Source organism: Felis catus, chromosome C2 (genome assembly GCF_018350175.1).
Source record: "Felis catus isolate Fca126 chromosome C2, F.catus_Fca126_mat1.0, whole genome shotgun sequence".
In the NCBI taxonomy this organism is placed as follows: Eukaryota; Metazoa; Chordata; class Mammalia; order Carnivora; family Felidae; genus Felis; species Felis catus.
Window position 1 is genome coordinate 46,398,388 of NC_058376.1, and position 16,461 is coordinate 46,414,848.

Below are 16,461 nucleotides of genomic sequence, written 5' to 3' on the forward strand. Positions count from 1 at the left end.
TGCATATAATCTGATATATTTCCTGAAAATATACTGGAAAAATGTTAAAGAGTAGCTACATAGGTAATAGCTTCAGGAGATTGATACTAACCCAGAATTAGGCATGTGTCAAATCCACATAACATGTGAAAGCATTATAGAATATGTTCCTCATCCTTATGAACCAGTTAGATTGGCAGTCAAGTTGGACATATTATAAATTAGTACCTAATTTCTCCACAATTTTTTTCTCAACAGAGAATTCAGGAATGGCTGAAGAAAATCATACCATGAAAAGTGAGTTTATCCTGACAGGATTTACAGATCACCCAGAATTGAAGACGCTTCTTTTCTTGGTGTTCCTTGTCATCTATCTGATCACCATGGTAGGGAACCTTGGCCTGGTGATATTGATTTCAAAAGAGCCTCATCTTCACATGCCAATGTACATCTTTCTGGGCAACCTCGCTCTTGTGGATTCTTGCTGTGCCTGTGCCATTACTCCTAAGATGTTAGGGAACTTCTTTTCTGAGAACAGAATGATTTCTCTCTATGAATGCATGGCACAATTTTATTTTCTTTGCACCGTTGAAACTGCAGACTGCTTTCTTCTGGCAGCAATGGCCTATGACCGCTATGTGGCCATATGTAGCCCACTACAGTACCACACCATGATGTCAAAGAAACTCTGCATTCAGATGACCACAGGAGCCTTCATAGCTGGAAATCTACATTCCATGATTCATGTAGGGCTTCTATTTAGGTTAGCTTTCTGTGGATCTAATCACATCAACCACTTTTACTGTGATATTCTTCCTTTATACAGACTCTCCTGTGTTGACCCTTATGTCAATGAGCTGGTACTATTTATCTTTTCAGGGTCAATTCAAGTCTTCACCATAAGCAGTGTCTTAATATCTTACCTGTACATTCTCTTTACTATTTTCAAAATGAAATCCAAAGAAGGAAGGACCAAAGCCTTTTCTACTTGTGCATCCCACTTTTTGTCTGTTTCATTATTCTATGGATCTCTTTTTTTCATGTACATTAGACCAAATTTGCTCGAAGAGGGGGATAAAGATATACCAGCTGCTATTCTGTTTACAATTGTAGTTCCCTTACTAAATCCTTTTATTTATAGCCTGAGGAATAAGGAAGTAATAACTGTCCTGAGAAAAATTATGAAGAAAAAAAAAAATCTCATGAAAATTGGAAACAAATGACATCTACTGTAGCTTAGTGAATTACATGTAAGAAACCCTTCCAAGTGAAATTACACAGAGAAAATGCACAAATTATATGTAAAATACTAAAATATATCATAATATAATCAATTTAGGAAGCAATACATATGGTAGAAAATATACAGGAAAGAGTAAACTGTGCTAAGTCTTAATTCAAAATAACAAAAATCAAAACCAAAGTTTGAATTCATTCAAGAAGCAATTTAGCATGTTGACAAGCTCATGGACTATGTCAGCATCAGGGATTGGGATTATCAGCGCCCAAAAAGAAAACAACAAAACTGACAGTTACACATATAAAGGAAAATTCTATTAAACATTTACAGCCAGTCCACTTTAACTGGAGCATGAGCACTCCAGTTAGGCCAGAAGACTTTAAGGGCATGAGAACCTTTGACCAATGAAATCACTAAACCATGAGAGGCAAAGTTGAAGCAAGTAAATTTTGAGGAAGCAGTTTTAATAGCATTTTGGGCAACACTATAGTTCGGATAGAGGTGTGAGGAAATGAAGGTGTCAAGTAAAAGTGATTATTATATTTTCAAGTTAAAGTTCCCTTGGGGTTAAATGGTTAAACACAGAGTGCCGATTTCAAGAGTGGTTATCTTCAAGGGCGCCTGGGTGGCTCAGTTGGTTAAGCTTCTGACTCTTGATTTCGTCTCTGGTCATGATCTCATGGTTTGTGAGTTTGAGCCCCGCGTTGGGCTTTGTGCTGACAGTAAAGAGCCTGCTTGGGATTTTTTCTCTCTCTTTCTCTGCCTCTCCCACGCACTATCTCTCTCAAAATAAATAAATAAACTTAAAAAAAGAGTAGTTATGAGAGAGGGCTATTTACTCCCATGTACGCTCATAAAGATGCCCATAACATAAAGTTCCAGGCAAGTAGTCAAACTTCATCTAAGATTTGAAGAACCTCCATGGTCAGGGAGCTACACTAAACTCCTCTATCTTGAGAGGTGAGGAAGGGATTCAACAACGAGGACACCATTACATTATACATAGACATGAAGAAAAGCACGATTGTTGAACCATGGATAGGACTTACCTACAATAATAATTCCTTATTTTTTTTCTTTTTCTCCACTGCAAAACCTGAAGTTGTGAAATGTAAGTAGAATTAAATGATCCCATTTATTTTTTTAAGAATTAAAGGATTTTGATGTGACAAAATGAAAGAATAACTTTTATTTATTCAACATAGATTTATTGACAGCTTCTTATGTGGAAGCACTGCTGTAGGTGTTGGGATATATCTGTTACCAAAATATCAGTTTTTTCATCTTCTTAAACAATAGAACATTGCCACGATTTTAATGACTAACTTCTGGATAAAGGAGGACCCGTATCAAAAAGAAAAAAGCCCTCTTCTACCTCTTCTCTTGATGCTCTGAGGTCCCATCTAAATTCCCAAAAGTCAGGGTGCCTGGGTGGCTCAGTCAGTTAAGCAATCGACTTCGAGTCAGGTCGTGGTCTCAAACTACTTCATGGGTTTGAGCCCCGCTGTCAGCACAGAGCCTGCTTTGGATCCTTTGTCTCTCTCTCTCTCTCTCTCTCTCTGCCCCTCCCCTGCTCACACACTGTCTCTCTCTCAAAAATAAATAAACATTAAAAAAAAATAAATTCCCAAAGGCAATTGTCAGGTTGCAGTTATGGTCCAGGCTAGCCAGTCCCTAAAGCTAACTTTGCATGGAAAATCAACATGTTGAGTCTATTTAGAAAAAGTTGTGGGAACATAGATATAGTATTTCCAATCCTCTAATTCACACATACAAAATTATAACCTCTTTGTTTCTATTTGTAACCTCCAAAAAATCTAATCGAGCCAATTCCATAGAATTAGACATTACAAGATTTGAAATGGAGATGTTTCAAGATTTTCCTGGTTGTTTCTAATTTAAATCCCATCAGTTTAAGATTTTCCCAACCCTACCTCCAACCTTCCTTGATTGCATCTAAATGTACAAGTACTTGTTTGATATCATGGCACTGAAGACAGGTGTCATGTTACAGATTGAGCTCTCTCAATCTGTATCCCTCTGAGATGTTTGATCCTCTAACTTTCTGGTGATCTCCTGGTGCCACTACCAGTTTTGGTTTCTGCATTCACATCTAGTTCCCAGGCTAGACATGGAAGCGTGATTTCAGCTAAAGCATCTACTTTTTAACTCCACGAGGCTCCTGTCATGTCTGTCAGCTCAGTCTTGCTCTCTCACTCTGATAATTTCTGAATAAATTCTCTTGACCACCCTTCTGGGATATCTAAGAAGATGGAAAAACTGGGTTAGAGGTTATTGATATACCCTAGCACCTAACTGAAGGAAAGGCCCATGAGAAGACTGGAGGGCACCATTTTTGTACTTCTGATGACACGTGGTGTAGGCTCAGTGCAGGATGTTGAAAGCTTTCATAGGTCCCACCGGAAGGTTCCTCTTGCCATATATCTCCAAACTTCAATGGGCATTTGATTGTCTCCCCATCTCATTCTTAGAACACCCGCTGGGAATATAAGTCACAGAATCCCATCTCATCAAACACTAATTATTTCTCTCTGACTTTCTTTTTATCCCCCAACTCACTACATCCTTATTTCTAGTGTGATACATTGTACTTACCTTATAAATACTTCCCAAAGGTACTTTTATTAAATAAATTTAGACTTTGGAGCTGTCCTTAAAAGTAAGGCTTTCTCAATCTATTCTTCCTGTCTGGATTTTCAAAGTTATGTTTAGGGAAAAAAGCATGTGAGATTCACATTGTTGTGCTCTAATCTTTCCTTAAGTAATAAATCTGAACTGCAAAAGCTACTCTCTAAAACGTCAGAAATGATCACGGGGCAAAACAGAATCACAGACTGTTTTCATCTAAGTACTACTGGTTATAGAGAGAAAAGTCTCATAAAATTAGGCCTTTTAATATCTTGGCCAATATTCCATAGTAACCAAAGAAAAGAGATTTGGTTAAGACTTTACTTTAAAAAATAAAACTAAAGCTTATGGAAGTAAATATTTTATCTTATACTTAACCAAACTTCAGTTATAATCACAAACGCATACTAATTTTGCAAAGAATGAATCAAGCATTGTTTTCCCTGGCATTATTTTCCAGAAGAATAAAGTATGATAACCAGATACAACCTTTACTTCACTTTTGGATTCAAGGGCTAATAGTAACAAATGCTAATAATGGAGCAATTTTGTAAAATATCCAAAAGTCTCCCAAGGATCTTTCCTAATTCTTACTGCACAAACTCTTATCCACTCAATCTGTTTTTATTGTCCTGATCCTACCAGGCCCTATTTGTCAATGGGACTTTGTGTTTCCTTCATGCAGGTCTCCAAGAACACATTCATCAACTTCATGAAGTCTACTGCATCTTTCTCAAGGTCATTTCACATTGGATTTGAATAATGTTTACTATATCAGAATATCAGCAAGTAATATATTGGCACCATGGATAAAGATAGTGGTGCTAAGCAGGGACGAATGTGTACAGGGAGATTAACTCCAAGAGTGATTAGTTCATTCAGGGATATTGTGTGTGATTACAATTCTTCCTTCCCTGAGAAAGCATTGTCACCTCAGAGACTTACAAACTGTTACTGTGATAGCAAGAACCTCTGTGTTGGTTCATCAGTTAATATTGAGGTGTATATTATGTATTATGTATACAGAGGTTAACATTTGAGCTGATTTGTAGACATCTTTAACACTTGCAACACTTTCTTTTTTACATTTTAATTATTGGGGCTTTACCCCTAATATGCCATTTTCTGTTACCAGCTGACTCCAACTATCCGAGTATCCAGAGTTTGGTGAAATGAAGAATATTTATTCTATCCATACACCTCTCGGCATGTCATTTACTTGCCCTTTATAGACCATTCCTTTTTTCGGATGATTAGTCCTCATTTTCTACTCATTTCCAGCCCAGAAAAATTACTCTGAAGTTCACAGTGCTTGCTGCTTTGGTGCAGGTCTGCCTTATCAGTGAGCCAATTTCACCACATGATTTTTTTTTTAATTTTTTTAATTTTTTTTTTTTTTTGAGAGAGAGAGCATGAGCAGGGGAGGGGCTGAGAGAGGGGGAGACACAGAATCTGAAACAGGGTCCAGGCTCTGAGCTGTCAGCACAGAGCCTGGCACCGGGCTCGAACCTACGAACTGCGAGATGAGATCATGGCCTGAGCCGAGGTTGGATGCTTAACTGACAGAACCACCCAGGTGCCCCTCACCACATGATTTTAAATATTGGCTCATAAGTGATGCTGATAAAGTATCAGAGAAGCAGAATGCAAAATCTGTAGCCCATTCAACTCCAGAAATCATACTTACTGTTAAAAGTTTAGTTCAGTTTAATACCATAACTCTCAGGTTATATTTATAATCTGTTGAAATGGGACTATATTTGGACAGTGTACAGGGGAGAAAAAAAAAACCCACGTTTTAGTAGATAACTTTTCCTACATCAGAGCAAATAAAATACCTCCTTGCACACTTGGATGTGCCTGTGTCTTGTATGTCTTTTAGAAATGTAAAGCTAATATAATGTATTATTCATATTAATTTGAAGTTTTCATTAATTTGTTTACCAAAACAGAATTTCAGCTAAATGAAGACATGATTTTTCTATTTAGTTTTCAAAAAAGGTGAACTTGCTAGTGGATTGGGTTCTTTCATTTCTTGAAAAAATATTTATTAAGATGTCTGTGGCACCAGCACTGGGCACATGAGGTAGGAAAGGAAGTATACTTTGGTGCAAAACAATACAAATATACAATATAGCACAGTAACTATGTTTATTCAAAACTATTTTATGTATACACTTAATAGATATAGACATAACTTAGTGCCATCTTCCATAGCTCGTAAGTCATAAGTAAAAGAGGTTATGTTTTACTACAAACATTTACGTTGTACTGATATCATTAAAAATTTACTAATACTCTATGGATCTTGTAGTTAATGGATATACAACATTCAAAACTTCAGAAAACTTAATTTTAAAGATAACTTTTAAAATATATGTAACAATTTTCTTTATGATTCTATAATGACCAAGACAAGATTTTTTAAAATATTTCTTAAGGAAATACTTCCTGGTTAACATTTCAAACTCTTAAAAGTCAAACATGTCTCATGGACATTAAAAGGACAATAAAGAAATATTATGAACAACTCTATGCTCACAAATTTCATGAAATGGACCAATTCCATGAAATACACAGTCTGCCAAAACTCACACACACACACAAATAATCTGTATCTTGCAAGCAGAAATTTTATTTTTCGCGAAGTCCAGCTTATCAATTCTTTCTTTTATGGATCATGCCATTGGCGTTATATCTAAAAAGTCATTGCCAATCCCAATGGCATTCATTTTCTCCTATGTTTGTTTAGAAATACAAAAGTAAATTCAGAAAAGTTAAAAAGAGTTGAAGTGGTTAAGAGTTGGGGACAGCAGAAGTTGCAGTGAGGGTATTTTTCATTTTAAGTAATGTAAAATGATATGATTTCCAAGATCTGCATATAAATTGTTTTGATAAAAATAAAAGATAAATTTTAAAACACGGGTAACAATTAAGCTTGAACATTTTGCTCCTTTCCGCTTGCACTGTTTATGGTAGAAAGCTCAGTTAGCATTTTTGAGGAAGGATACATTAGTTTCAAACCTTTGACATTCCAAGCTACTTTTGGCTTCTGTGCCCATCAAAAATAACAGAAACTCCTTGAGAAAAGTATTCTATTACAAGACGAGGCAAGAAAATATGCATCATATTTGCCAAGGCAGGACCTAAAGAAAAGGTGCATATAGGGAATGAAAGAATTTTTGGTAAAAGGTGAGAGATGAGACTTCCAATATCTAAAAAGGGCAGGACTTTATTATGTTCATCCTGAAAAATGCTAGAGCTGTCCTAAGCAGAACGCAGACAGGGCCTGATCCAGCCCCAGGTCCTACAAAATGTTGCAACTGTAAGATATATTGGGCCACTGTGGGAAGAAAACTTTACCACCCCGCTGTGACTTATGCTCCAGTTAGTTATTGCTAAACAGCCCCAATACTCAGTGACCTAACACAGTAATAATCACTATATTTTTATCTCTCATGGTTGGGGGGTCAACTGTGCTTACCTAGGCAAGTTCTCACTCAATATTATCACAGTTACAGTCAGATGATGCCTGGGGCTTTTCCTAAAAAATCCTAAAGGCTTTTCCACTTGTATGACTGGCCATGGTGTTAGCTGCTACATGGGATCTCAGTCAACATGTGATACGTCTTTGGGACCTGGTGTTATGGGTTGAATTGTGCTCCCTAAAAACATATGTTGATATCCTAACTCCCAGTACCTCAGAATGTGACCTTATTGAGAAATGAGATCTTTAAAGAGGTAATCAAGCTGAAATGAGGCCACTTGAGTGGGCCCTAATCCCCTATGACTGGTGTCTTCTATAAAAGGGGGAATTTGGACACAGAGACAGATATGCAGAAGAAAGACGATGTAGGGAGACACAGGGAGAATGTCATGTGAGGGTACAGAATTGGAGTGATACAGATGTGAGACAAAACATACCCAAAATTGCCAGCAAACCACCCAAAGCTAAGAAGAGGCAGGAAATGATTCTTCTGTACAGGTTTCACAGGGAGCATGGCCCCGCGTACACCTTGCTTTCAAACTCCTAGCCTCCAGATGTGTGAGATGATAAATTGCTGTTGTTTCTAAGCCAGCCCTTTGTGATACTTTAGTCCCAGGAAACATATACATCTGAGTTTCCTTACAGCCAGAACTAGGTTCCAAGAATGAGTGGACCAAGAGAACCAGGCAGAAGTGCATGGCACTCTGAAGGCCTGGTTTTGGACATCCCATAACAGCACTTCCACTATCCTTCATCACTGAGACAGTCACAACATTCATCACTGTTTTACTCACATTCAGGGGGAGGGGCCAGAGACCCCTTGATGGGAAAAGCATCAGCATCACACTGTAAGAAGAGCATGAGGAATGAGATACGGTATGTTGGCCTTCACAACCTATACAAAGTTTAAGAGTTTAGGAAGAGTCGAGAAAGATAATTGGGCAGGGGTGTGGATACATCAAGGGCTGAGTTTAGAGACAGAATGCTAAGGACTACTTGACTCACTCGTTCTTTGTAAAATTTGTTTTCCCCTGAATGAAGGGAAGATGGCTGTTTTGAAACAAAAAGAGGTGAACTCTGAGGTTGTCGCCTTGGTTTCTGGGCTCCTCAGATGTTCCCTCACTTCTATCTCCCCAATAAGCGAGAACACTATGCGGGAGGTATGATTATCATCCCCATGTGGCAGGCAAGAAAATAAAGCCCAGTATGGTTTAGTCACTGGATCAATATCCCACAGTAATATTTGTGATCTGAACTCCAGGCTAACTGCAAAACCAAATCCTCTGTTGTCACATACGAAGTCACAGAAGATCCAGGGGTGGCACACACTTGTTTAGTTTAGCCCACGCGGTACAGAGAACGGTATAGTACTTTTTAAAAATTCATTTCCAAGATTTAACAATTGGGAGAACATTCATAAAAGCAAATTTTAACTTTTCTTGAAAAGTTGAGAGATCTGGCAACAATTCGTTCTTTTTATGCCACCTACCTGCCCCTTTGAACATTCGAATGTGTAATTTTGCATTACAAAATACTCTCTCTCCTCACACTTAATTATTCCAATACTTACTACAGTAAAAATATTTGCTAACTTGCTATTATAAACTATAAAATATGCTGTTTGAATAATTTCTCGCTGTCTCAGCTCACTTTTTATAGTGAAAACACTAAAAAGAAGAGAAATAACCAAAAAGGCTCAGAAGGGATAATCTTTTAATTCACTAATTAATTAATATATAATCAGATATACAGTGGGCTATTTAAAAAGCAAATAAATAACTAATCGTAAATAAATAAGCTAAATAAGTTTATTTACACTTATTAAAAAAGCTTTTTTGTAACATTTATTTATTTTTGAGAGACAGAGACAGAGCACGAACAGAGTGGGACAGAGATAGGGAACACAGAATCTAAAGCAGGCTCCAGGCTCTGAGCCTGATGCGGGTCTCGAACTCACAAACCATGAGATCATGACCTGAGCCAGAGTTGGACACTCAACCAACTGAGCCACCCAGTCTCACCTAAGTTTATTTTTTAAAAGGAAAATCTTATACAGCAGACAGTTGACTGTTGAGCTATACATTTGTTTTTTAAAAAATTATTTGTTTTATTGGGCAGGAGGTACAGGTATGAACTTGATAGAAATATGGTAGAACAAAAGTCAATGTAATTTATTTCAGGCAAATATACTTTTTCTTTTTATTAACTATGAACTTATTATTTTACTTAGTTTAAATTATCTTCAACTCTTCACCTTATGCTTGTATATTTGTTTTGTTGGTGAATCAATACCAATCCCAGAAGACAGACACAACAAAACTAGTTAGTCCTGTTTAATGTTTCACAAGGCAATTCTCTTTCACAAGGGAATGAAAGCCAAACGTTGATGTGGGAAAGAGTGCATTATCAAATTGATATGCTAATTTTGGAGAACTGAATCATTATATACTGATATTACTTACAGATCTACTTTCTTTAATAATTAATAATTTAATAATTTAATAATTAAGTTAATAATAATTTAATAAGAAGATAAGGACGAAAGAGCACATATGAAATAAAGGAAAACTGACTGAGATGAAAATCCAAAACTTTCTGCTAAGAGAAAAAACTGCTGGGAATTTTTTCAAATGCAGAAATATGCATCTGCGTGGAACTAATTCTTCATAAAAGCAAAGAGGGAACATGAGAAAAGAACCGCCTTTGGTTGTGACACGGATGAGCAGGTTAGGCAGGTACTAGGCTCACTAGTATGTCCTTTCAAAGGAGGTTGTGGGACATGCATTCAGCACATTTGCCTTCAGTGTGAACATAGACTGAAAGAATTACTTGAGGTTACCACAACTGGGGACCACAAGGCAGGGAAAATTGATTTATTCACCCCGGGAAGACAACTACATATAGACTAGCTCTGTGAGCATCAAAATGATGTAATTTCAGGAGCTCCAAGCTATTCTCCTAGTTAAAATATCTCTCCGCCTCTAGATCAGTGACATATCCCACCATTAGAATATTGAGACGAACATGGTGAACAGATTATATCTTTCCTGCCAAATGAGCAAGCGATAGCACGATTAATTAATGAAGGATATGGTCCACGGACTCAAAAATGAAGTATGTTATGCTTCCACATTAAAGGAAATGATTTGCGTTGTGTTTTTAGTGGCAGCCCATGCTAAGGGCAGCGTGCAGTTTGCATTCCCAGGGCATCTCACCTTCCTGGCAGCGACTGAGACACTCAAAAAGTATATTAAGAAAGAAAGAAAGGCAAGCAGGAAGGGAGAAATACAGGAAACAAAAAATTAAGAATAAGGTCTTGGAAGTCCAGAGATTAAAATGGAAATCACTTACCTGGAAGGTGTGACTCATTATCCCAATAGTACAGACCAATTCAATAGGTGGTTTGACAGGCGATTCGGAGGGAAACAGCCCAGAGGAACGAGGAACAAATCTGGGAATGAGGCGCCATTATGAGGCCAGATAACACCCCAAATACGTGATTCCTGGAAGGCCAGGGACAGCCTGAGGACACCAGGCTGGACAGAAAGAAACAGAACTAAAAGTAGGAGGGATAGGGGCCCTGAAACAGATTATCTTCTCAGTTTTATGTTGACTGCACTAGAAGTGAGGCTCTTTTTTTTTAACATTTATTAAATGTTTTACATTAAAACATTAAAAATAATGTTTATTATTTTTTAAAGTTTATTTTTGAGAGAGAGAGAGAGAGAGAGAGAGAGAGAGACAGTGTGAGCAGGGGAAGGGCAGAGAGAAAGACACAGAATCTGAAGCAGGCTCCAGGCTCTGAGCTGTCCGCACAGAGCCTGATGTGGGGCTCGAATTCACGAACCGTGAGATCATGATCTAAGCTGAAGTCGGACACTTAACAAACTGAGCCACCCAGGCGCCCCTGGAAGTGTGACTCTTTAAAGAACACATCACCTGAGCCCTCTTGTACTCTTATACTATCACAGGAAACCAATATAATACTGAAATTTATTATGTCAAGGATTCTTGCAGAAGCAAGCTATAACGACCATAGTGATGAAATCTCTGGCATAAATTCCCCTGAGGGTTGTCCTCCTTTTTACTGATCTTCAGTGTCCTCCTCAACCCCTCTTATACAGTGTGTCCTCTTTCTACCTGCCATCCCCAGGGAAGCACGTACTGAGCTCCTGTTAGTGTAGGAAATAACACAGTGCCACACACAGTGAAAAGAACTACATGGGCACAATCCCTGTTCCTTAGAAATGTATCCAATGCAGGCTATTTAAGAAGGAAAGAAAGGGCACCTGGGTGGCTCAACTCGTTGAGTGTCTGACTTCAACTCAGGTCACGATCTCACAGTTCGTGGGTCTGAGCCTGTATCAGGCTCTCTGCTGTCAGCGCAGAGCCTACCTTGGATCCTCTGTCCCCTCTCTGCCCCTCCCCCACTTAAGCTAGCTCTCCCTCTCTCTCTTCTTTCAAAAACAAACACTAAAAAAATTTTTAAAAAAAGAAGGAAAGAAAATGGCATAGGATATTTCTAGTATATTCAGTGTAGTTGACCAGCATAGAACTTCATTCCCCACAGTGCTTCCACTCTCTCAGTTTTTTCTTCTATTTAACCAACTTTTTAATTAAATATGTAGCCCCTACTTAGAGGGAAATACTAATTTTTGAGATAGAAGATATATTAGTCTCCTCCTGAAGCAATATGCACCAATAACTGATAAGAGGAAATAATGAAGCACACAACGTAATAATTATGTGTCTATCTACGTCATGGCATCAGGAAAGTGAGTATTGTGGATAACCAGACTTAAAAGATTAGTTCATGCAGGTGGAAAGTCAGCTGCATAATGTTTATTTATTCAGTAAGTACCCATTGAGCATTTTACCATGTACTATGCACTGTGCTAAGCACTTGCTTACTGTGAGCAAAGTCAGACAGGATTTCTGCTCTTGTGGGCTTTAACTAACCCAGGGGAGGAAGGAGACATTAAAAATGATTACAATTCAATAATGTTTAACAGGATTTAAATAAAACTTATCCTCTCTTTTCAGTTTGGTTTTATCAGAAGCTCCACATGCTAAAATGAGAGGTTAGACCCCTGTGCAGGATTTGCAGAAGGTGGTCTTAAAACCCATCTTGGGGCTTTCAGCAAATCACTCCCCACAAGGATCTGTAAGTGCTTTGGAGGTTAATCAGAATTTGGAGAACTGGGAGAGAATCTCTGGGGAGAGATACTGCAAGCTCACAGGGTTTCCCAAAGTCCCACCCACTGTGGTGAGGAGGGAGCTGGCCCCCTCCTCACCCTACTAAGCCAGTTGAGAGGGGCTTTATTCACTCAGAGAGCTTGCCATGTGCTCCCTGACATTTGAGAAATCTGTGGAAGAAGATTTGACTCATTCTTGAAAAACCTGACAATAAAAGGGCTTGGCCAGATAATTCTGAAGCAGCAAGATCCCAAGTTGAGTTGAGAGGGACTTAGCTGTTTTTGTTTTTTGGGAGCTAAATGTCTTTCTCACAACAGGAGCTGACCTGGCGTCCTGTTTAAGAGAGAGGGAGAAAGAGAGAGAGAGAGAGGAGAGAGAGAACTCCGGAGCAACCTGGGGGCAGTGTGACCCTAACAGAGAGAAATCAGCCTGCCAGGATCCCAGGGACTGTGGGAAGAGTGGTAAGCACACAGCTAAAGGAGAGACATTGATTTTACTTGTTAAAAGAAATATAGTCTGAAGGTCTGCAGAGGGAGGGTCTCTGAGAAACTCCCAAAAGCAGTCTTTAAAAGAGAAAGAGCCAGCAATTGTGCATGGGCTACATGCCCCACGGCCAGATGACAACTGTACTTCTTCCTAAACTTCCTAAACTTCACAAACTGTCCTTCTTCCTAATCTACTCTTTCCAAGTCTCTGTCCATGTAGGAGAAAGTGACTGAGAACTGACAGAAGCTAAGTCCCCTTTCCTATTGTAGGGTTTCCAGACAGAGACAAGCCTAAGCTAAGAGAAGATGCAGTTTCAACTTTGAATGGTGTTTTAATTTTAATATTTCACTAACTGGCCTGAAACGTGATTATCAGACTGGACTGAACTTTTTTCACGTCCCTCTTAAAAAGGATTTCATTATTACTTAGCAACCCTAGAACTTCCCTCAGATTATTTTAAGGTATGGGGAGATTGGATCCAAGGAGTTTAAAAGGAATGATGACAGGGGTGCCTGGGTGGCTCAGTCTGTTAAGCATCTGACTTGATTTTGGCTCAGGTCATGATCTCACTGTTAGGGAGATCATGCCCCGCCTTGGGCTCTACACTGATAGCTCGGAACCTGCTTGGGATTCTCTCTCTCCTCTCTCTCTGCTCCTTCCCCACTGGCTCTCTGTCTCTCTAAAAATAAATAAATAAATAAACATTTTCAAAAAATAAAAAAAATAAAAGAAATGATGACAAGTAGAATCACTTCTCAACTTGGATTTTACTGCCTGCCACATTTGAGAACTTTAGAGTGTAAAATAGAGGGAGAATGAGCCCCAAGGTAGATGGTCAGGGAAATTGTGCTGAATAAGAAAATATTAAGCTTTGATTGGAAAAATGAATAGAAGTTAGCCAGGTAAAAAAGTGGGAAGGTGTAGGGGGAGGGGTATCAGAAAAAGTCGTTCAGGAAGAGAAAAGACCTTTTAAAAGCCTATGGTGGGAAAGAGCATTGTTCTAGATACTATGACTGCATAACAAACAACCCCAAAATGTAGCAGCATAAAACAACAAATCATTATTATCTCTTACAGTTTTGTAGGTTGATTGGGCTTAGCTGAGTGGTTCTTGACTGGAATCTCAAAGGTTATTGTAAGATAATGGAGGGCCAGAGTCATCTGAGACTTCAGCAAGACTAGACAGTCATCCAAGTCAGTTAAGCACATGGCTAGAAGATGATCTTGACTGTCAGCTCAGAGCTTAGCTTGGAAATGTGACTGCATCACTTACCTCCACGGGGTAGTGGAATTGATAGATCATATAATATTTTATTTTTAATTTTTTGAGTAATCATACTGTTTTCCATAGGGGCTACACCAATTTGCATTCCCACCAACAGGGCATGAGGGTTCCCTTTTCTCCACATCCTCACGAACACTTGCTGTTTCTTGTGTTTTTGATTTTAGCCATTCTGATGGGTATGAGAGGATATTTCATTGTGGTTTTAGTTTTAGTTTTAGTTTGCTAGAAGGGGGTTATAACCCCAAATGTTTGAAGTCTTTCTAGAATTTTTCTGGTTAATTTCTTATCTTACGTGTCCTTGAATGCTCCCTTAAGTCCTGGGCAATAAGTGCTGCTCTGCAACTTATTATAAGTGCTCGTGAATAATACCCAGAGGTTGAAGTTAAGGTGTGTGTTCCTGACATCTGTTGACAAGCTTAGCACTTAAAATGAACCATCCAAATCCAATTACATATCAGGGGGCAGTAGTTGATTTTAGGAGCTTGAGAATAAGCCACAGAAATCCAAGTTCTTCCTGTTCCGTCAATGGATGTGGATCCAGTTTAAGCAAGATAATGATGCGGCTGATCTTCAATCACCAACCGATGCTTCTCAAAATCATTGAAGAAACAAATATTCCACATTAGTGCCGTCTTGTTTGAGACAAAGGATAAAAACAGAAGCTTTAAAAATTCTTCCACTTTGAGATGCAAGGATGGCTTAAAAGCCCATGTAGTGAATGAAGCGCCATTTTGAAACGAACCTGAAACTGGAAACTAGACTGCCTCCGTCAATGTAGCACCAGACTGCAGTCACAGGACAAGACACAGCAGCTGCAACTCCTGCACATGCCAGGCAAAGGCTGCCTTCTCCCCCTGTGCTCTGTTGGCCTCCAGACACTAACACCTAACGTTTATTCAGCTCTTACGTTTCAGGATCTATTTCACTGTCACAGTAACCTATCAAGGCACATACTATTTTATACTCATTTTATATGTCCATTGTCAAGTGCTTCTGGCAAGTGTAGAGGTTAATGTCAATCACTCATGCCTCTGTCCTGGGTGATCCTTTTTTTTTTTTAAGGTTTATTTACTTATTTTTAGAGAAAGAGCATGAGTGGGGTAGGGGCAGACAGAGAGAGGGAGACAGAATCCCAAGCAGGCTCTGTGCTGTCAGTGCAGAGCCTGATGCAGGGCTTGATCTCACGACATGTGAGATCATGACCTGAACTGAAATCAAGAGTCAGATGCTTAACCAACTGAGCCACCCAGGCAGCCCTGTCCTATGTGATTCTAACCAAAAGAGTAGAAGTGCAATGAATTGATAAGCAGACAGGGGTCAAAGTATTCACTTTATTTATGGAGGCCTAATTACGCCACAGTACAGGGTCCCAGAAAGTACTGGATTAAATAAAGTAATCTGGTAGTGAAGCCAAAACAAATGAGGCTTCCTAACACCTCCTGCCAAATCTGAACCTTAGGAAGAGCCACGGGGGTGTACTGGGTGTGCAGGCACACTCTCCCTACACATCTCCAACCAGCAGTGGTGTGATGGATTGGGGCTTGTCTCAAAGAGCCAGTGATCAGCAGAAGAGAGTGCTAGAAAGCACAGGAAAGAAATGGCCTCTAGAGAGCAGGCACTGTACCAGGTCTGTTTACTTAACTGTTTACTTAGACTGTCTTTCTTACAATCTGTCTAGGAGACAGGGAATCCTATTTCTTGTTTTTATTTTTATTTTCTGTTTATTTATTTTGAGGGAGAGAGAGAAAGAACAAGAGAGAGAAGGAGAGAACGTGCACACAAGCAGAGGAGGGGCAGAGAGAGAGGGAGGGAGAGAGAATCCCAAGCAAGCTCCACACTGCCAGCACGGAGCCCAATGCAAGGAGCCCAACTCATGAACCGTAAGAAGGAGAACTTTGCTGAAATCAAGAGTGGGTTGCTTAACTCACTAACCCATCCAGGCGCCCCCTATATCTTGCTTTTAAATGTAGTCTCAGATATAGTTTTCAACATAGTTACCCACTGGAGTCACTTTGAAAGATTAAAAAAAACCAAAACACACACACAAAAAAGCCATAGTGACCTGGTCACACCCCAGGCCAAATAAATCAGAAAATCTCTGGGGCACAAATATTGTTTTTAAATTCTCCATGCAAGTCC

General features: G+C 39.0%; 1 protein-coding gene across 1 annotated transcript; it reads left to right on the forward strand.

Moving 5' to 3' along the window:
* Positions 1 to 248: 248 nt before the first annotated feature.
* On the forward strand, positions 249 to 1,359 carry LOC101083537 (olfactory receptor 5K1). The gene has a single exon (XM_003991559.4). The coding sequence runs from the start codon at positions 249 to 251 to the stop codon at positions 1,200 to 1,202; it is 954 nt and encodes a 317-aa protein (XP_003991608.3). The 3' UTR covers positions 1,203 to 1,359.
* Positions 1,360 to 16,461: the final 15,102 nt, after the last annotated feature.